This window comes from Zootoca vivipara, chromosome 11, assembly GCF_965207765.1.
Source record: "Zootoca vivipara chromosome 11, rZooViv2.hap1.1, whole genome shotgun sequence".
Lineage (NCBI taxonomy): Eukaryota > Metazoa > Chordata > Lepidosauria > Squamata > Lacertidae > Zootoca > Zootoca vivipara.
Genome location: NC_142594.1, coordinates 3,326,615 through 3,349,529, shown reverse-complemented (window position 1 = coordinate 3,349,529; position 22,915 = coordinate 3,326,615). Strand labels below are relative to the sequence as shown.

Genomic DNA, 22,915 nt, shown 5'->3' with positions numbered 1-22,915 from the left:
CAGCAGACATGTTTCCCTTAAACTGAAGCTGAAGCAAACTGTGTTTCTTCCCACTTTTATTCATTTTTGCATATCTGCTGATTGCCTTAGATATTACCTATTCACAATTTTTTTAAGCTTAGCTTGGTACATATGAATACATTTTCTTTCTGGAAGAGTGAGAAAGGCAATATGCTCAATCATAGCCCCATTGCTTTAGGTCAAAAATGTATTCACTATATGCTATGTAATAGCATAGAGCAGTGCTTTTAATCACTGTTATTTAAATAGGTCTAATAGAACAGGCTATTTTGACAGAAGCAGATTGTCAAATAGGCAATCAAGCTGCCTCTGCTGTAATTCCCTCTCCTCTGCAACAGTTGGAACCATGTTTTTCTCTTATTTATTGATTACACTTGTCAATATCCTTCCAGGATACAACTCCTCCTAAGACTGCTTCTAACAACAGGAGCAGGAAAGCACTTGCAGCAGAGAGTTAGTGGGCCTTTCCCAGCCACATATTCTTCCTTGCAGAGATCCCCCAAGTAATTTTGGACTTCCCCCTTCCTGAGAATCACCTTTTGCAACTGGAAGAACCTTGAGGTGTGTGTGTGTGTGAGGATTTGCAAGGTTGAGTCAGCATGTCTAGGAGGGATGAAGCACCAACCAGTCTTCCCCTGCAAGGGCCCAGACTCTGGCATTAGCCTTGGTTCTCACTTTGCTCCTAGTTATCCTAAATATATTCATTTGTGAACTGAAGGCATACTTTCTGTTAAGACTTCTAGTAGATATAGTTGTTAAATGCTGTGTATAACTCACAGATTCTGCTTTTACATGATGAACAATGTCCTCTTTTCCCTTTCTTTTCAGTATTCAGAGGCCAAAAAGCAGTGCTGGTACTTTGAAGGGGTGTATCCTACATATTATATGTAAGTGATCCTCCTTTTCTCTTTGTGTTCATCTGTGGAAGTGTGTGTCTGTGTGTTTACAATGTTGGGAGATAGATTTAAGCCGTGGGTAGGCAAACTAAGGCCTGGGGGCCAGATCCAGCCCAATCGCCTTCTCAGTCCGGCCCGTGAAAGGTCTGGGAATCAGCGTGTTTTTACATGAGTAGAATGTGCCCTTTTATTTAAAATGCATCCCCGGGTTGTTTGTGGGGCCTGCCTGGTGTTTTCTTTTTTTTCTTTTTCTTTTTAAAAATAGTTTAAATTTTTATTTAGTTTCTTTTTAAAATATTACAAAAAAACTTAGAAAAAAACAAGAGCAGAAAAAGAAAAACATAGAAACAATAACAAGCGATAACAAATCATATAAGATAATTCTGTGAAATGAGAAGTCTTGCTGCCACACATGCACATAGGAGAATATTTTTTTCTGTTTTCTGGGATGTTCTCCGGCACCATACTCAGCAGAGTATGCGGCTACCTTTGAAAGTGACCCGGAAACTGCAATTAATCCAGAATGCAGCGGCTAGACTGGTGACTGGGAGCGGCCGCCGAGACCACATAACACCGGTCCTAAGAGACCTACATTGGCTCCCAGTACGTTTCCGAGCACAATTCAAAGTGTTGGTGCTGACCTTTAAAGCCCTAAATGGCCTCGGTCCAGTGTACCTGAAGGAGTGTCTCCACCCCCACTGAGATCCAGCACTGAGGGCCTTCTGGCGGTTCCCTCACTGCGAGAAGCAAAGCTACAGGGAACCAGGCAGAGGGGCTTCTCGGTAGTGGCGCCCGCCCTGTGGAACGCCCTCCCATCGGAGGTCAAGGAGATAAACAACTACCTGACATTTAGAAAACACCTAAAGGCAGCCCTGTTTAGAGAAGTTTTTAATCTGCGATATTTTAATGTATTTTGTTATTTGTTGGAAGCCGCCCAGAGTGGCCGGGGAAACCCAGCCAGATAGGCGGGATATAAATAATAATAATAATAATAGTAGTAGTTTTTATTATTCAGTCCTCCTGTGCCCAAGTTTCATACCTGGCTTAAAGAGATTGAATAGTTAAATACAGTACTTATTTGGAGTGAAGTTTTTATTCTTGCTGATTACCCAATCGGAACAACCAACTTTTGAATTTATTAGGATTCTGCCATACATATGTTTCCTCCCAACCCAAAATGTAACCACATAGCTTCCCACAGAAAACGAGAAAACAACATCTGCACAGGCTGCCTTTTGCACTAAATTGGCCTGGGCGATGTATTGTAAGTAAGCATGCCATCCATAAACTAGGTCAAATCCTTCCAGATCCAAAATAGTTGGGTTTTTCTGCTCCACCCAGCAAAAACACGCCGCCTCATAATACATTTTCAAATCTGGAAGAGCAAACCCTCCTCTACTCTTTGCATCAATTAGAATTTTATATTTAATCTGGGACTTTTTCCCTTGCCAGATGAAGTCAGTTATATCCTTTCTCCATTGCTGGAAGCAATCAATACCATTTATCACAGGTATCGCTTGAAACAAAAAGATCATATTTGGTACAATATTCATTTTGATTGCCAATATTCTTCCAGGAAGCAAAAGCTTCATCCTGTTCCATAATTCAGTATTATTTTACTATAATTATCTTGAAATAAGTTCAAATTTATAGACACCAGCCAAACTCCCAAATATTTGACTTCATTTTCTGCTTTAAATCCATAAATCTTTTCCAAATTTTATTTTGCCTACTTCCCCAGATTTTTAATTATCATTTTGGTATTTTCTTTATTGATGTACAAACCAGCCAGGCTGCCAAACGCTGTTAGGGCCTCCAGGACCTTGGGAACACTTTCAAGAGGCGATCTGGTCTTGTTCTGTTGTGTTAGCATCTAATCTATAAACATTGGGGAATGAGCTGTCATAATGAAGATTTTCCTCTCGCTTTTGTGCTTCTGTTATGTCTAACCAGTGACATATTGAGATCTGATATTCTCCAACTCATTAAACACATTGTATACTTGCTCATTGTTCAAAACCTATTACTGTTACAAAGAGAAAAGAGGTGTTCTTAACATGTTTTCCCCCCCTGCAAGTACATGTGGAAGAGGGGGACATCCCAAGCCTCTGTAGTCCTAATACATCTTTTTATTGGCCTTGTCTTATTTTATTTATGTTCATACTCGAATAGTATCTGCAGGTTTCTTTGTGTTGCTTTCTGAGAACTCTGTATTCCATGAACAGATGCTTTTTAAACTAGCCAATGTCAGGGACTCTGGGGCTTGAACTGGCACCTTATGAACAGGCTGGGATCCAGTGTGGTGTGGCATTGTATCCTAAGGCTTCAGAGTTCACATCAGGAACAGAAGGGGTTCCTGTGGTTGAAAGAAAATACTAAACTTCTGGATTGACCATTGCCTGATTATACTTGCATACAGAACCAGATCTTTGTGTGCATTTGTTTGTGTATTTTCCGGAAAAATATCCCTGCAATGCTCACACAATAATATGGTTTAAACATTGCTGAAACATTCGTAGTTCTCCATCCATTCCAATTATTTGTAGGACTAGAAAGTCTTAATGCCGTTCCACGAATTGTGTGGCAGCGCACCAGCGTTTACAATGAAGAATTTGCTCATGGCAAGGAGATGGAGCCAAGGTTGGCTTTCAAATTTGTGTACCTGTATGATACATGTCTTTCTAAACATGCTTCTTTTGCACCATATAGGCTTACAATGTGAAGCAGGCCTCTGCACCGGACTTTAAGTGATGTAAATTGGTTTTGCAAAACACTTCATAACAATAGGTCAGACCTTAATTCTTAGCACTCTCTTCCCACAAATTAAAATACATTTGAACTCACTACTAAAGTTGCTCTTGAACATTGTAGTAGAATGGTAGGATAAAAATGTGGAAAAATAAAGTACTAATTCAAATAAATATTTTATTTCAGATACAACTTTTGGATTTCTTTTCCAGCTCAGCATTATTTTGTTTTTCTCCTGAGTCCTTAGGATGACACCACTTCAGTGCTGCACAGCTTTCCTTTTCACTCACCTTGTTTTCTTTCCTGTTTCTTTGATTTCCCTCCAAAGAAAGTGTTGCTTATGTTAATCTCTTCTTGGACTGTATTTGATTCATGGACATTTCCTAGCTGCCTTCAATCCTGTTAAAAGGCAGGATATGTTAAACAACCAGCATTGAAGTTGCTTTTTACTTTGACTCCTTTGTGAAAATGGGTCCAGTGATCTGTCAGCCATGACTGAGTTCAGCCATCTTTAAATTTTGTGGATTTCCAGTTTTATTTGCTCTTTGGCAGTATATCAAATTAAATAAGGATTTTCATGCAGACATTTTGTGACTAGCTAGTATAGTCATTTATAGTACAGTCTGTTAAAATACATCACAATATACAACTGACTTTTTGCATATTATTAACATTGATCTGATTTTGTAATTATTTCCATTAGTTGTTGTTTCTGGTGTTTTCCACCTTTCAGAGTCTATACCTTTTCATTTTTCTTTTGGTTGACCTGTATTCACACATACAAGAATCTGCTTGATGTTGCAATCGTGTGTGAGAACCACCCCAGAGTTACCTCCTGTTTTAGAAACTATAGGAAATTAATTCGAAGCTGTGCGTGTATCTCTTTTTATCTCCTGGACCATCTCAAGTGAAACACCATGAATATGATTGAAATGAAAATCAGTTGCATCCAGAGCTGAGGACTTCTCTGTATTCGTGACTACAATTGTAGCGTCATTAGCAATGTTGGCTTCTTTACAGGCACAAATTAGCATTGCTATCGAGTCCCAAGGGAGCATCCCAGCTGTGTCTTGTGCAACCATAGCAACACGGTACAGCTACGGTACAGCCTCCAGATGTATAATGTCACAAATGACATTCTTAGATCTCTCTGCATTTGAATTGTTGGATCTTCCACATCTGTTCTTCAGCTAATGTGTTGACAGCTAAAGCCATGAGGGTTGACAGAATCTTAGCCCACTAAGGTTTTCCTTTCCTGTCGTATTCTGCCAGGCTGCATCTTTGCTTTGCAATCTCCAAATGTCCTCTGCTTTTTATTCTTATGCAGATGCCGCTCCTATGAAGATTGCTGTGGTTCAAGATGCTGCATAAGGACTTTGTCTATCCAGCGACTATGGTATTTTTGGTAAGGCAGTGATAACTATGGATAAGTTTAGGCTTGCATCTGCTAAATTGAATTCTCTTAGGCACGGGTAGGCAAACTAAGGCCTGGGGGCCGGATCCAGCCCAATCGCCTTCTCAATCCGGCCCGCGGACGGTCCGGGAATCAGCGTGTTTTTACATTAGTAGAATGTGTCCTTTTATTTAAAATGCATCTCTGGGTTATTTGTGAGACATAGGAATTCGTTCTTTTTTTCTTCAAAATATAGTCCGGCCCCTCACAAGGTTTGAGGGACAGTGGACCGGCCCCCTGCTGAAAAAGTTTGCTGACCCCTGCTCTGAGGCTATATCTACACTACAAATTTATATCAGTTTTAATTTGAATGTAACAACAATGGGGTTCCCCTTGAGAATCCTGGGAACTGAGGTTCAGGGCAAGTGTGGTGGGTGTCTCTGCTGGAGACCCACAGCAATTACTTTTATCTATAAGCTGCCTTGTGTCCCTGTCAGGGGGAAAACCAAGGTATAAACTAACTAACTACTGCTGCTGCTACTACTAATAATAATAATACTTGATAAGGAAAAGTATTGTAGAATGAATAGACAGATTTATTATTTGAACATATCGTGCACAGGGATGTTTTTGCCAGTAGGGAAGGCAGTCACAGCTAGGCAGGAAATAAATATTTTCCTCCACACCACCTATTACCTAAAGTAGGTAATCTAAGGTTTCTTTCAGACCTATGTGATCTAGGGGTGTTTTTGATGTTGATGATCATCATGGGTGATCATGGCGAGATACCTTTTTCTCTCCCCTCCCAAAAAATCACTCCCTATTCTTCAGGTAGCCTTGAAAAAAAAGCCTTCTGTTGGCCACAAAATATTTCTGGGCCCAATTCAGGGTGCTCACATCAGTGTTTAAAGCCCTACGTAGATACCTGAAAGACTGCTTGCTTCCCTACAGACCCTATTGGGTGTCAAGCTTGGCAGAGAGGGACCTCTTTATAGTTCTGCCACCCTAATAAGTTGTGGGAGGGCCTTCTCTGTGGTAGTCCCTAGGTTGTGGAACTCCCCTCCCCACAGAGGTGCACCTATCAACTTCACTACACCATTTTCAGTGAATGCCAAAGACACCCCTCTTTACCCTGACCTTTGTCACATGAGGCATATTTTTAGAACCCACCTTATTTCTGTGATTGTAAGTTGATTTAGTTTGTTTTTAATGCTGTGTTTTCATTGCCATAATCTACCCTGAGACTTTAGGATGAGGGGTGGGTAAGGAAGAAGAAGAAGAAATAATAATAAGTAATAATAAATAAAAAACTTGGATCTGCAATTAGCTACTGAGTAAATCTTCAGTGTTTTTACAAATTGTGCAAACTCTGGTTAAATTTGTTCCTTCTCTCCTTCCCCTTTGCTCAGGTTCCTTCTGATGATGGGAGTTTTGTTCTGTTGTGGGGCGGGTTTTTTTATCCGAAGGCGGATGTATCCTCCACCGCTGGTTGATGAAACAACATACAACGTGTCGTATACCCGGCCACCTAACCCCCCTGCAGCAGGTCAGAAATTGCATCCTGCTACTAGTACTGCTATGTGAGACAATAATTATTGGCCACAGACTACTGTTGTGATTGATCTGAGGAAAATATAATCAGGCTCTTAGCATGCAAGCATTTATCTAGGCAGATCAGTGAGTAACTTATTCTATAGCCATTGCTGAATGCTGAAAACCAGGAAGTCAGCCGTATGTGTTTGGCCAAGTGATCACTTAAAACCACATTATACTTTATAATTATCTCCTACTGGTTTTCCTCTTTCCCTGTGTCTGCCGCTTCCTGTGGCAGGAAATATGGAACAGAACAGCAAGTACTGGACTGTTCCTATGTAACGATTAGAATGAATAGAAATTATTAAGTAGCCCCAAAACATCCACATTGCTGGATGATGCTGTACTGTTTTTAATATTCGCTTGGAAGCCGCCCAGAGTGGCTGGGGAAACCCAGCCAGATGGGCGGGGTATAAATAATAAATTATTATTATTATTATTATGACTTTAAATTCGAAAAATGATAGAAAGGAATTGCATCAGGAGTAAAGATGTACAAGCTCCCCACCCCATCTTTGGCTTGAGTGATCCAAGGTGGGGTGGTTTCAACAATGCCCCCCAAGTATAGGACTGGGAAGGTGAATAGCGAGTTTAGTATTTGCATTGGGGTAGAGAGGGGAAGCTCTGTGGGTTTACTGTGGAGGAATGTCAAGGGGGTTAGAGAGTGGAGCAAACGAGTGCACCCATTGTGTGTGTGTGTGTGTGTGTGTGTGTGTGTGTGTACATATAATACATATGTATTATGTATTATAGATAAAGAAAGGGATTTCTTTGAAGTGAACAAGTTGGTGCCTGTTGGTGCCTTGAAAATCATCTGTGACTCCTGACAATGCAGACTAATGCCTGGCATTACTCTTTTGTGTCTCCCACTTTTAGGAGCCCAGCAGCCCGGGATGGCGTACTACACAGACCCAGAAGGAGCAATGATGAACCCCATGGCTATGACTTACCATGTCCAACCTAAGTCCCCACAAGTGAACCCAGCTTACCCTCCTCTCCCTTCTTACTGTAATACCCCACCACCACCATATGAGCAGGCGGTGAAATCCTCCACTTAACCTCTCTTCTCTGCAGTGAACAGTGACTTGGGCAGAAGAGAGCAGGCTTGGGAGCAGCAGAAGACTTGCTAGTGCTCTGTTGACCTTCGCTCCCCTCCTAGTTAGCACTGTTTGGACATTGATGAATGTGCAGCCCCAGGGTAAGGTTACCAGATTTTTTTCAATGAATCCGGGGACACTTTTCAACTTCAATGGGTTTTCTATGGGGACTGATTTGTAAATCCGGGGACTGTCCCCAGGAAATGGGGACGTCTGGTAACCTTACCCCAGGGGGAATTCTTCTCTGATGTCTTCAAAGCAAGAATGAAAGTTTTTATAGTGCTTTTTATTGGAAGCCTATATTTAAATCCCATACACTTTTAAAAAATTGTCTTTGTGATTTTAAGACATGTATTAACTTATTGATGCAGCACAGTATGGAAATAAGCACAAAACAATGTATACCAGCCTAAGAACCTTTGAGTCACTTGTATTTTAAATATGGGAAACTAGGAGCACAGGACAGGAGGTAATGGCAGAAGCAAGTGGAAGATGTGAGATGAGGGATGTTTGTTAATAAAGGAAGCGACTGGATCATGCGACTCCAAGGAACTGTGGTAAGATAAAGTGTGGGAAATGGTTCCAGGGCGGAAAAATATCCATCCTCATGCTTCACTTGAACAAACACTGGGTGGAACAGGATTATAGCAGCATCTTAAATCTAGTTCCCTTTATTTTTTGCTGTCAGTTGTTTTTGGGAGGAAAGGAATGTCTTGCTGATGTACTGTTGATGGTGTGAATATCATAGCAATTGTGTGGAAGGTAAAAATGTTCAGCACCAACAATGATAAGCAGAGGTCCTAGGAAATATTTATTCTCTAAAGAGAATTCATAAAATAAAATGGGTAGTCTTTGAATCAGAGTTTTCCTATTGACTTTGGGCCCCTTTGCATGACATTATTTAGGCGTACACTGAAGATATTCATTGTATGCATCTGAAAATGTGTGACAGATGTGAATTGCACAAATACACTCAGCAGAGCCACAGGATTGGTTTCAGTAGCCTGTTGAGTATACACTTGATGGTTTTGCCCAGGGGTCCCCAAACTAAGGCCCGGGGGCCAGATGCAGCCCAATCGCCTTCTAAATCCAGCCCGTGGATGGTCCAGGAATCAGCATGTTTTTACATGAGTAGAAAGTGTTCTTTTATTTAAAATGCATCTCTGGGTTATTTGTGGGACCTGTCTGGTGTTTTTACATGAGTAGAATGTGCCCTTTTATTTAAAATGTGTCTCTGGGGGATTTGTGGGGCATAGGAATTCATTCATTTCCCCCCCCCCCAAAAAAATATAGTCTGGCCCCCCACAAGGTCTGAGGCTGGAAAAGTTTGCTGACCCCTGGTTTTGCCTTTCTTTGTGTGATGTGTCAGGTGACCCATAGGTAATATTTGGATGTTTAGTATTCCTTCTCCACATTCCTCTGGGGCCTGAGTCTTTCATTTTTAAAATGGTAAAGTTACTTCAAGGTGACTTTTACTCATTGATTTTGATGTGGTGACTGATTTATTCAAAATGAACTTCATAGGAGATGTAAAGGTAAAGGGACCCCTGACCATTAGGTCCAGTCATGACCGACCCTGGGGTTGCGGCGCTCATCTCACATTATTGGCCGAGGGAGCCGGTGTACAGCTTCCAGGTCATGTGGCCAGCATGACAAAACCACTTCTGGCGAACCAGAGCAGCACATGGAAAAGCCGTTTACCTTCCTGCTGGAGCAGGAGCTATTTATCTACTTGCACTTTGAGGTGCTTTCGAACAGCTAGGTTGGCAGGAGATGTAAGAGTTACCAAATACTAGGGAATGATTCCAGTTTTCCAGGATATGATGAAGAAATGATGTAGAAATTAAGACCACTAGAAAACAACAGATTCATTCCATATCAGGGTAAGTTTATTATATAAAAAAATGAATACTGGAAGCTTCCATGGTTTCTGCTTGAGATAAATGTCCTTCATTTGTCTTCCATTGTTATGCCCTTCTGGGTTTGGATTGCAAAGATTCCTCCTGCACTTGCTTCTCAGTCTCTTGTTATGTTGTAATTGCAGAGCAGATGAGACCTTGCTTAGGGTGGCCAGGTTGCAGATTTCGCCATTGCTTTGTTTCAGCTCCTGAACTGGGAGGGCAGGCAGTGGCCGTTTCTCCCATATACGTCACCCACTTTCCTTTTGTTCACTCTCCTCTTCACCTGCTGTATCAACCAGGTGTATCAACCCTCAGGCGACACACCAAAGTATCGAGCGGAGACCCCAGGTGTATACAGTTGCCACGACAACGTATCCCAGTTTTCAGTTTAAGGGAAAGTGGGAATCGGTATGGAATTATGTTTAAGGGACTTGAGAGGTGGGCTTTTCTTTATCTTAGAAAAATATCTTAGTTATTATTGAATGTGATCATAGAATCATAGAATTGTAGAGTTGGAAGGTACTTCAAGGGTCAACTAGTCCAACCCCCTGCAATGCAGGAATTTTTTGCCCAACATGGGACTCGAATCCACAACCCTGAGATTAAGAGTCTCATACTCTTCGGACTGAGCTATAATGGGCAGTACAGTGGAACCTCGGTTTATGAACACCTCATTTTATGAATTTTCGGTTTACGAACGCCGCGGACCCATCTGGAACGGATTAATTCACTTTCCATTACTTTCAATGGGAAAGTTCGCTTCAGTTTATGAACAGACTTCCGGAACCAATTGAGGTACCACTGTATTATGAAAGCAATATTTAAAACAAACTTTGGTTTTAATATACTCAGAGCCTTGAATCAGTTCTAGTGTTCTAGCATTCACAAAAAAGGCAGAATTGTCTGACATATGTAATGTAAAATGGCCCTAAGGCTGTAATCTGAAAGACGTAAACCAGGATATGGAGAGGAGTTATTGCTTTGTTTTTGTATCTGTTTTTATTATGTATTTTGTGTTCTCATTTTTATGTTCTGAACCACCCTGTGATCTTTGGTTGAACAGCGGTATACAAATTTAATAAATAATAATAATAAATAATGTGAAGTTTGGGTGACTTGCATCAAAGTAAATTTGTTTAAGTGTGTGCAGTAAATACCAAATTCTAGATTTAATCTCTGTTGTTTTGAAATCAGCTTTCAGTGTTACTTAGACTGAACTGGAGCAATGTAAGCTTCACCTTTCATTTGCACATGTGGCCCATGCAGATCACTTGAACACACAGTGCACAGCTTCTCAGATCAAACCTTTAATTGAAAATGGCTGTTTTATATTATTCCCAACATGTCTTTGATGGATCTAATAACAGTGCCATTTTTTAAATAAAAGAAAAAGAAAATATGATGTAAGCATTAAACCAAGTATAGCCAATATTGCTCTCATCAGATGTTTGACAGCTCTTTAAAAAAAAAAAGTGCCCATACTTGCAATGAAGTTGTTACAGTAAGTACCACACTTTAAACCAGTGCTTTTCTTCTAGAAAAAAAGGGTGCTGGCACTACGCACCCTTGTGTACCCCCAGAAAAAAGCACTGACTCTCATAATCCCTTCACAACCCAGTCAGATGGGAGGGGAACAAATAATAAAGTTATTATTATTTTCAAAAAACACTTCCGTATGCAAGGCTACCTTCAGATGTCTTATAATCGCCATATAGTTGTTTACTCTGCGGGGGGGGGGGGGAGATTGCCTAGGGGACGCTAGGCGGCATTGGGGCACTGGAGATGTCAATGACTATCGTACTTTAAACAGCTGGCATTGCTGAATCAAGTACACTTAATTTTGCTGAATTAAAGAAACTAAACAGTTTTAACTGAATTCTGAATAAATGTGCAATTAATAGCTCCTGTTTCTATGTATTAATGTCGCCCTTAGTGGGGGTCGTGCAAGCCACTGTTCTGAATAATTCTGAGTAACTCCGCTTGAGTCCCGTTTGTCTTCAAATACATTTATTGTGCTAATTATTTACAGTGCAGAGACAGCTTAAAACATGACCTCTCATCCCGAATCAGAATCCGGCAATGGCGTACGTCAGTTCCTACGGCAGCAAAGTAGTCGGGGCACCCCAAAACGCCGCCCCCTTGACCTGCGTTGCGGCGCTCTCTTTACTTCTTGCGCCGGAAGGAGTGATGCCCTTTCAGTTTCCTCCCTGAGCAGTCGGTGACCTGGCTCTCCAACATCCCTGAGCCCCTGTCTGCATCTCTCCGCCCCCGAGCTCTCCCCCTCCGAGTCTCTTCCCTCCCCTCTGGTTGCTTCAGAACCACTGGTGCTCTCTGTACTTGAAGATGTGGACGTCAGGATGATGGGGGCTGGCTCCCTGTAGGGAGTCACCCTTACAGGTTGTTTATTATTTGAGGCTGAAATGGACCTTTGCTCTCCGGGGCTTACTTGCGAGTAGGCATTATAGACGTACCTTGGCCATGGGGAAGGGAATAGCTTGTTGAAGTAATGCTATTTTAAGTGACACAGGTTTCCAGAAAATAGTGGAAACACCTTGGCACTGTTAAAGGGTTCTGATATTTGCATTGTATTTCCTTCCACCACGGAAAAGGGTTTCTTACCGCTGGCTGTGTCCTCCCTGTGGGATGGAACACTGGGGCAGACAAGTCACAACAGTTCCTAGAGTGTCCACTAACAGGAACTCACCTGGAGGGACACCTGACTACAGGTCAGTTCCTGTTCCCTCAGACATGCAAATGAGTTGGATTAGACAAAAGCCCTAGCCTGCAATCACTCTCTCTCTTAGCTACTTCCTCCTTCGATGGGAACACATCTCCAGAGAATCTCCAGTTAACATGGTTCTCACTCTAGGCCTGCAGCCAAGAGTGAGACCAAATGGAGTCTTACTTTACTAAGTAGTCTCTAGATATATATGTACTTGTAACTTTTCTAAGCAAGCCTGCCTTTCTGAGATTATGCTGTAACTCAGGATGAAACTGTAAGTAAACTCGTATCTTATTTTATAAACACTGTGTTGTGTATTTCTTTTAAGAGGGACAAAGGGGACCTTTGCCAGGAAGTGTAATATTGAACTATAAAGTGTAATATTGTTATAGAGATTCTAGCGAATCTAACGCACATGCTTTGCTGCGCACAAAAGGGGAATGTCACTCTGCTAATATTGGAAGCTTGCTAACACAAGCTTGGATAGGATCTATCTAATAATATATCCTAATCCACATCCCTAACATTCCTATACTCCCCACCAGACCCACCAAGTTACTGGTCCTCAATATTTCCTTCTGGCTGATTGATGAAGGATGACAACTCCACTGGAGGAACAGAACGTTTACAAAGCAGAAAGAGGGGGACCTAAGTTTGAAACTGGGAGCTCAAAGCCAAGTTACACCTGAGGGTGCCAGTAAAGTTTTCTGGGGCCAGGAACAATGTATGTCCACTGAGGGCTCTCTGACCCACTCACAAAAGGGGACATTGCAAGGGGTTGGACTGGATGACCCTTTCTTCCCTCCTCAGTCTCCCGGAGAAACTCAACCTGGGAAGTGGTTCAACCTGGTTGCTCCAAGCTCAGATCGCATGGCTCTCACAAACCACTCTTGAGTCCCTACACCAATAACTTAGGAATCTGATTGGCCACTGTGAGGACAAGTTCCTATCATAGGAAAACCCAAAATCAGGATTGCTGCCTCCAACTGTGGTGGCAGGGCATGGCCATTGCAGCTAGCAGCTGTCAATAGCCCTCTCCTCCATTAATTTATCTAATCCTAAAGCTATCCCTGAATTCTTCGACTCCCCCCTGCCCTTCCATGGTTAACATTATCAATCTATTTCCCCCCAACTGCTTCTCTTATTTTCTTTATTTTAAAAAATCCAATTTTACCATAGTTTTTCCGTACATTACAAGCATTACTCAAATCCTGCCAAAGTTTTTAGTTGTTTACAGTGTTCTCTTAAATACATTATAATTTTTTCCTATTCCTTCTTAAAATTCTTCTCTTCCTGGTTTCTGATTTTTCCAGTCAATTTTGCCATTTCGGTGTAGTCTGTTATCATCAGCCATTCATCTCTGGTTGGAACCTTTTTTCTTTTTCTTTTTTCTATCTCTGGGCCAGTAGTATCTGTGCTGCTGTCGTCACATACATGAATACCGTAATCGTTTCTGCTCCATCAGAATCTCTGTACCTAGAATACCTAGCAAAAAAATTAATTTAAACATTTTTTTCAACTCACTGTAAATCATTTCCCAGAATGCTTTTATTATCTTGCACATCCACCACATGTGGTAGAATGTGCCTTCTTCTTGCATTTCCAACAAACATTTGAGGCAGTTCTATACATCTTTGCTAATTTCTTACCTGTGTATAGTTAGTTATGCTGTCTGAGGTAAGACAATGTTTTTGTGAAGCTTTATCCACAATTGACCAGAAGCTTCACCTACGGCCCTTGAGCCTAAAGCAACATGCTATGCTATTTCAATAATAGCTTCGGCCCTCACAAAGCCCATCTTATTCCAGTTAACCACATTCTAATCAAAATATTTGGCAGTTCAGGTAACTACTGCCTGCATGCCAGGTGCCAAAGGTTCATCACAAACAGGCTTTGTTATTTTGTCTCCATCTCAGCTTCGTAGACAGCAGTGCACCCCTTTGGATTTACTGTCAAGCCCATGATCATTAATGCACCTTTGCCAAAGAAGAGGAAACATAGCTGCCAAGTTTTCCCTTTTCTCACGAGGAAGCCTATTCAGCATAAGGGAATTTCCCTTAAAAAAAGGGATAACTTGGCAGCTATGAGAGGAAAGCCCCTTTAGGGCAAGTATGCTAATAGGAGCTTGCAAACCAGCTGCCAGGGATGTGGCTCTGATTGCTAATGAGACCTGCCACACTGCAGGTCTCTCTGTCTTGGTTCTTTTCTCCCTTCAGAATTATGATATCCAGCTTCCATTATCAGAGAATCAGAAGAGTAGAGTGGGCCTCATGAGACATCGTATTCACGTTCCCCTCCTGAGGCAATAGGCCTCATTAATGAGCCAATGGCCTCCACGAGAATGAAAGCACGTAATCCACAATTCAGTTGTGGACTGAAAAATGATGTTGTTTTCAATAAATAAAAGCAGTAAGAGGCTGTGGGACTTACATATGGCAAGGGCTGCTGCGGAAAAGAACAGGAAAAATTCCTCTTGGTTGTACAGTCATTCATGTCAAACAGCGGTTTCCCATTTTGCCAAGTGTTTAATTACATCTTACCAACTCACTGCCTGTCATTTTTTTTTAAATGGAGACTTTGGAATCCTGGTGTTTTTCACTCTCTGCCACCACAAATGAAGTTGAAAGAGAATATATGCATCTCTCTTGCGCACATCCTTGATGTTAACTTAGCCTGCCTAATAATACACCACATTCTGGAATCATAGAGTTGGAAGAGACCACAAGGGCCATCCAGTCCAACCCCCTGCCAAGCAGGAAACACCATCAAAGCATTCCTGACAGATGGCTGTCAAGCATCTGCTTAAAGACCTCCAAAGAAGGAGACTCCACCACACTCCTTGGCAGCAAATTCCACTGTCGAACAGCTCTCACTGTCAGGAAGTTCTTCCTAATGTTTAGGTGGAATCTTCTTTCTTGTAGTTTGAATCCATTGCTCCGTGTCTGCTTCTCTGGAGCAGCAGAAAACAACCTTTCTCCCGCCTCTATGTGACATCCTTTTATATATTTGAACATGGCTATCATATCACCCCTTAACCTTCTCTTCTCCAGGCTAAACATACCCAGCTCCCTAAGCAGTTTCTCACAAGGCATCGTTTCCAGGCCTTTGACCATTTTGGTTGCCCTCTTCTGGACACGTTCCAGCTTGTCAGTATCCTTCTTGAACTGTGGTGCCCAGAACTGGACACAGTACTCCAGGTGCGGTCTGACCAGAGCAGAATCCAGTGGTACTATTACTTCCCTTGATCTAGATCAGGCACCCCCAAACTGCGGCCCTCCAGATGTTTTGGCCTACAACTCCCATGATCCCTAGCTAACAGGACCAGTGGTCAGGGATGATGGGAATTGTAGTCCAAAACATCTGGAGGGCCGAAGTTTGGGGATGCCCGATCTAGATGCTATACTCCTATTGATGCAGCCCAGAATTTCATTGGCTTTTTTAGCTGCTGCATCACACTGCTGACTCATGTCAAGTTTGTGGTCAACCAAGACTCCTAGATCCTTTTCACATGTACTGCTCTCAAGCCAGGTGTCTCCCATCCTGTATTTGTGCCTTTCATTTTTTTTGCCCAAGTGTAGTACTTTACATTTCTCCCTGTTAAAATTCATCTTGTTTGCTTTGGCCCAGTTGTCTAATCTGTTAAGGTCATTTTGAAGTGTGATCCTGTCCTCTGGGGTATTAGCCACCCCTCCCAATTTGGTGTCATCTGCAAACTTGCTCAGGATGCCCTCAAGCCCATCATCCAAGTCATTGATAAAGATGTTGAACAAGACTGGGCCCAAGACAGAACCCTGTGGCACCCCACTAGTCACTACTCTCCAGGATGAGGAGGAGCCATTGATGAGCACCCTTTGGGTTCGGTCAGTCAGCCAGTTACAAATCCACTGAATGGTAGCATTGTCTAGCCTGCATTTTACCAGCTTCTTTACAAGAATATCATGGGGCACATTGTCAAAGGCCTTGCTGAAATCAAGATAGGCTACATCCACAGCATTCCCTTCATCTACCAGGCTTGTAATTCTGTCTAAAATGAGATCAGATTACGGTAGTCTGACATGACTTATTTTTCAGAAACCCATGCTGACTTTCAGTGATCACAGCGTTCTTTTCTAGGTGCTCACAGACCGTTTGCTTAATGATCTGCTCTAGAATCTTTCCTGGTATTGATGTCAGGCTGACTGGGCGGTAATTGTTTGGGTCCTCTCTTTCCCCCTTTTTGAAAATAGGGACACTTGCCCTCCTCCGGTCTGCTGGGACTTCATCTGTTCTCCAGGAATTCTCAAAGAGAACAGGCGAAGTTCCAGCAGACTGGAGGAGGGCAAATTCTATTACTTTATAATGTCATTGTTTTCTCAGGGTCTACATCTACACTACAGCAAGAAGTGGGGAACTTTTTTCAACTTGAGCTGCATTTTGCAGGGGGGCAGCCTTCTGGAGACCACAGGTTGGTTGCTTGGTTGGTTGGGGCAGCATATCCCTCTTACCTTTGCTGCACAAAACCCCAAGGGCTCTACATGGACATCTCACCAAGCAGGTACACAAGAGGCATTATTACAATTCAAAGACATATCCAGCCAGAGAGAAAAATGGATGGCGGAGGGTGAGGAGGGCAGGACCAGTGAGAGGTGTGACCTGAGTAGAGTCCCAAGAGCCTGCGGTTTCCCACCCAGGATCTGGAAGACTAATATAAGTCTCTGTGTATAGTATCTTATGTGGCTGGAATTATCAAAATGTAGTGAGGCACAGATAAACATGTAAGCTGTGTGCCACTTCTCAGGCATACAGCCGCAACCCATTAACGGGGTCCCTAGCAATTATCCCATCCATGGTCTTCCTACAATGGTCTTCCTAACCATTTGTGGAAACATTTATATGCCTGATCTGCCAGCTGGGGCTGTGCGTGCATACCAGACCTGGCTAGATATGCTGAATGCCACTGACCAGCTATCTATGGGGAAGGGAGATTGGAAGACAACAAAATCCAACTCTTTGTGCCAAACAGCTGGCTAGATTGCTTCAGGTTTGGTTTTTGATTTCCGCTTGGTGGTGAAGCACATGCAAGAGAGTCCAGCATTCAATCTCCAGGCAGGGCTGAAAAAGGCTCCAGGAAGGGCTGAAGCAGTGGAGAATCACTGACAATCAGTGTCAATATTATTGTTATTTATTAAATTTGTATACCAACCCTCATTATTACATTATATGACCCAATTGGCCCCCTTGGTAAGGCAATTTTGTATGTTCCTAAAATGATTTCTGAACTACCAAATGTATTTTCAAGACCATTCCTTGATGCAGAAAGTATCACCTAAGGGAAATTAGGTACTATAAGATAACTCAATCAGTTAAAGCAAGACAGATAATGCACTCAATTTTAGTTGGAAAACCCACTGAAAATACAAAGATGTTATTTTTTGGACTATGGCCCAATTACAATATGAAATGAACTCAAATAATCTGGGCAATCCTTTTCCTGAAAAACAACAATTTTGGAACTCTAAATCTTAAGGGCCAGATTTCTAAATAGGTGTGCAAGGATTCAGCCTATGGTGCATCATTTATGGAAAAAGGATTTTGTGACTGAGGCTACAATCCCATGCACACCTAGGAATGTTCCATTGACCCGAGTAGGACTTATTTCTGAGTTGACACATACAAAGATTTGATGCACAATCCTGTGCAAGTGCTTTGAACATATACCTAGAAGGCATCCTTAACTGTAAGCACATTTGTTTTCTATAGGTTACACCTATGCTACAAAATGGTTTAGAAAACAGCTTAAGCATTTGGGTTTTCCATGAGAAGCCCTGGGAATCATAGTTTTGGGTGAAATCTCTAAGGACAGTCACCCCCCCCCACACACACACAATCCCTTAAGTGTGAAGGAGGGCAAACTGAGTTATGGCAACAGGACTTACATCGATTTATGGTGTAGGTGGTCACAATCTACAAATGTTTATTCATTATCCCGTGTGACTGAAGATTAGCAATTTTAAGATTTATGAACATGCCCTCCTTCATAGAGAATAACAGAGTTGGATGGGACCACAAAGGTCCTCTAGTCCAAGACACTGGAATGGTGGGGCTTGAACCCACAACCCTGTGAATAAGGGCCTCATGTTCTACAACAGGCTGCAGGTAAAGCCTGGGGGCATTTCCAAAAGGGTGGCTCATCCATTTCAATCTCACCTAATAGCAAATACCTTTCACACAAATCACTTAGTGTGAAAAGGCTGCAATTCTGTGCATGGTTCCTTGGGAGCAAGTCTCACCCAACTCAGTGGGAATGAAAACATGGAGTGGATCAAGTTACACAGCTGTAGTTACATAGGAGTGAAACAAGGCTGCTGTCCCAAATGGTAGTGATGGGCTCTCCCACAGTCAACCATAATACTTAAATCTCATATGTCACACTACAATAGCATCATGTTGGAAGTTTCCATGTCTTTGCCAGCCATGAGAGTGGTGATAAACTCAGTGTGATGATGCCACATAACATTGTAAGAAATCCCAGTGGATGGAGGGGAGCTTGCACAGCGCTGCCCGTTTTGGTGGCACTAGCAGTAGACCCATGTCATGTGTAACATGTAGTTTCAACTAATGCTGTTGTCAGAGCACATAGGCAGGCAGGTAAGAAAAAATTGTTCGGAACACATCTGTATTTTGCTAAATTTATTTTTTTTATAAAAGAAACAACTTTAACAGCAAAACATTGTGATAACTGACTTCCCCCCTAATCCACCACCCCTTCTTCCAAAATACTCTCGTTTGAGAGGCTGTCCCTTTCCTGTTAGAATAAAGCAGTGCAACAAAACTCAGAACAATTTGATACAACAACCTTTAAACATCCCATCTAGGAAGTGGGGTTCACTTCTCAGCAACGGTGACTGGAAGCTATTCCAGAAGCCAAATTTCTCCCATATAAAAAGTACACACAGCAATGCAAATTGTCAAAATTTCTTTTAGAAGATGTGGAAGAGCAAAATGTAAACAAAACAAAGTTATGACTCGGGGCCTGAGTGACACACTCACTATGTAGCTCTTCAGACACAGGAACAACAACAAAGCAACCTTTCAGAGGGTGAAGCAACAAAAATGGGACTGTCTGTCACCCAGCAGGGAGATTGACAGTCTTACTACTGTATTAATTAGAATTGGATACCTTGGCCCCTTCTGAGAAACTTCCAACACTAGTAGTAAGCCATTTCATTTCCCAGAGTCCTTCCCTAAACTGTGAGGCTGGACCCACTACTACTTTTGTGTGGCTCTGCCTAGTTTTGTCAGAAAACTTTCCATGATGCATGAGAACTGAAGGGATGATGTTCCGCTACAAAATTGGTGGAATTATGTGGGCTGCTTAGGGCATGTCTATGACCCCCTCCCTACATTGAAAGGATCTTGTATTTCAGAAAGCACTTTAAAGAGTTTTCAAATTTGAAAATTAACCTCATTGAAGTACTTTTGAAAATGTGCATTCTAGACTTATTTCCAGGGTGGGAGGCACAAAAGATGTAATGCTCACCTATTTAATTTGAAGTGAGCTTCACTCTTAGGGGCACAATCCACAAATCTCAACAGCAGAGTGTAGTACTTGTTTGATTTTTTCACATGGAAACCAGTGCAACATTTGTTATTCACTTTAGGTAGACTGAAAGCCTTAAACAGTCCCCATGGTGGGCAGGGCGAGATAGATATGGGGCATAATTTGGCCAGACATTGAGTAACTGATTTCAATGGCAGAATTTTAATCATATGGTTAACCTCTTCAAGAAAATCAATGGGAGATAGATTTGTTTTTTAAAAACTCTGACTGGACCATGCTCTTGATGAAGTTGTGAGTCCAGAAAAGGGTTAACCAAGCTGTGCATTTGGCTGGGCTTGCCCCTCTCATTCATGGTGGCTAATAGGCAGAGAGAGTGTTCCAAATGTGAGGTCCTATTTCAGCAGTGGAAAGAGAGGTGTGTGCTGTCATTACAGCCATGCACAGAAAAACAAGCAGGACTAGATGTCACTGACCAGTTTTCAGCTTCACAATGAACGGAAAAAACTTTACAGTTCTGGACAACACCAAGGAACATGCAAACACACAGAGAAAGACCTGGAAGGACAACTGTGAAAACTGAAAAAGCAAGAGTCCCCAATGAACTTAAGCCTGCTCACTGCCAAAACTCAAGGCATCTCTTAGAATTAAACACTGAAATGTGGAATTCTCTCACTCATGCATTAACAACAAGCATGGTTCTTTGGAGAACAGGTGAGAAAGAGTTTTTCCTCCAGACTCCCAACGTTGGTTCAGTTCCACTTGAGGCACTAAGCAGTCATGTTGCTTTGGGCATCATCTCCAGTTTCCATTTAGCTGTTCTGCTCCTCTTTGCTTTCTTTCCTTTGAGAGCCGAGTTCAAATGCTGGGAAGCGGGAGTTCTGGGGGTCGATTATGTCAGAGAGGAAGTGGATAGCTCCTGCCATACCTGAAGCAGACAAATCCCAAGTTCAAAAAAGCACAAAAACAGAAAGCCTGGATCCTTTGGCCATGATCTTATCCTGAGAGAGCTGCAAAGGATCCCCTGGAACAGTCTTGCATATTAAATACACATAAAACACAAGTTACCAGTCCATAAGGGAAGGCAGGATCTGCCTGTTTATTACTTTCACAGTGCCTCCAAAGGGATTGCACCTGGCACACTTTATGGTTGGCCTCTGAGCACAGCTGCCAGGCTATCTGCTACAAGACGCACGACTGGCATCTACTCTCAGAAGGCTGGCCACAGGGGACGTGAACTCCAGGAATTGGGGAGGAGACTGGCTTTTAGTGGTGGCAAGGGGGACATTCAGAGCTGCAGGAGAAAGCCAGAGGACAACACCAGCCAAGCTGTTTCACCAGGACTGATTCAGATAATGCATCTTATATCCTGGAGAGAAAAGCCGTATTTGCATTTGTAAAGCACGTTTGGCTTTGGTGTGTTCCTGTAGCATTAGGGTAAAACCAAATTATCCTAATTTAGCCAAGTATGAAAAACAGGGTACTGAAGATACCCCTCAAGTCCTCATTTTTCACAAATGACTGCTGGGTAAGAAAAGTTGGTCATCTTAATGAAATGCAGCACTCTGTATTATAATTTTGTGACATGAAGAACATTTCCATGGATGAAAATGCAGGTTTCTAATGTGTCAAATGCAGTGATGTCAGCACAACTGTGGATACTCTTGAATAATCCTGCAGTTCCATGCATTAACAACAGATGGCAAATGAGTCATTTCTGAAAACAACCTTCAGTTCTGAGCATCAATGGTCTATTTTTGAGTTTCTATGGTAAGATGTCTATGAGAAAGTTAAACACCCAGAGACTATACATTGCTGAGATCTATAATCCTATCTGCCAAACTCGACCCTAAAACAGATTTCAGCATAGAACAAACCAGATTTTCCAACAACAGTAATTCAGTTGCTCTGGCAATAGGAAAAGAGAACAGGGCTGTAGAACTCAAAAGGACAAAATGCAGCAAAGGTCAGTTACAGTATAACTAAAGCTGTAGTTCTTTGCTAAATTATCTGTCCTCTTACCTGTGAAGAAGCACTTTGAATTCAACAGGACTTACTTCTGAGCAGACATGCTTACACATGGGAGAAAGTCCCACTAAACTCAGTGGAACTTATTTCTGAGTAGACACACACAGGATTCAGCTATTCATCCAATTGAAATCAGTTATTTCCCAGTAAACATGGGATAGGACTGGGCTACTACCCTACTTACTTGCGACACACTTACCAGTAAATCCATGTCAATTAATATATCGCCACCTCTCTATAGCCTTCCACCCATGAGAATTCACTGCTTAAAAAATGACCCCAATTCCTTCCTAGCAGGAGACTGGTCCCCTGATCTTTCTTGCTCAATTAAACTTAATGGTTGGATGGCACAATTTGCATACTGCCATGTGCAAATGGCTGAGCACCTCTGGCACAATGCCATAAACAAGGCTCTCAAATAAGACTCTGTTCTTGTCAATGAATAGAGTCAAGGACGGCCACCACCTGCTCAGACTCCAAATGGATAACTGCCATGATACCCAAAGACCAAGAATAAAAGAATCGTAGAGTTGGAAGGGACCCTGCGGATCATCTAGTCCAACTTCCTGCATTGCAGGACTATGCAGCTATTACATACGGAGATTGAACATGCAACCTTGGCATTATCTGCACCACTCTCTAACCAACTGAGCTATCCAGGCTGACCAACGTGAGGAAAAGGAGCTGGAATTGCCCTGCAGCTGAGACAAAAAGCAGGACGACTTCAAAATGTGACAACTAGGAACTTGAAGCTGATCAAGAAAGTTTGCTACAACTTTCAGGACAACAAAATATGATTTTGGGGTGCAGGAAAAGCTCATGGCTGCACATGCATTTAAACTCTGGCCGTGAATATTAAGCAGGAACCATGCACATTTCATTAAGCAGGCTTGTTGTGCACCCACAGCCTTTACCAAAGGTGCCATGGGCTTTGAAGACACTCGAATTCAGGATGCAAGGGAGAAATGTGGTAAGAGGA

General features: G+C 42.2%; 2 protein-coding genes across 2 annotated transcripts in view; one reads left to right on the top strand and one right to left on the bottom strand.

Moving 5' to 3' along the window:
• The window catches only part of VOPP1 (VOPP1 WW domain binding protein), a 37,301-nt gene extending 26,547 nt beyond the window's left edge, over nt 1-10,754 (top strand). The window contains exons 2-5 of the mRNA XM_035101372.3: nt 850-908; nt 4,993-5,070; nt 6,468-6,604; nt 7,528-10,754. Coding sequence (XP_034957263.1) covers nt 850-908; nt 4,993-5,070; nt 6,468-6,604; nt 7,528-7,709 — 456 coding nt within the window. The 3' untranslated portion in view covers nt 7,710-10,754. The remainder of the gene's footprint in view (nt 1-849; nt 909-4,992; nt 5,071-6,467; nt 6,605-7,527) is intronic.
• Nucleotides 10,755-19,025: 8,271 nt separating this feature from the next.
• The window catches only part of LANCL2 (LanC like glutathione S-transferase 2), a 28,792-nt gene continuing 24,902 nt past the window's right edge, over nt 19,026-22,915 (bottom strand). The window contains exon 9 of the mRNA XM_035101371.3: nt 19,026-20,836. Coding sequence (XP_034957262.1) covers nt 20,721-20,836 — 116 coding nt within the window. The 3' untranslated portion in view covers nt 19,026-20,720. The remainder of the gene's footprint in view (nt 20,837-22,915) is intronic.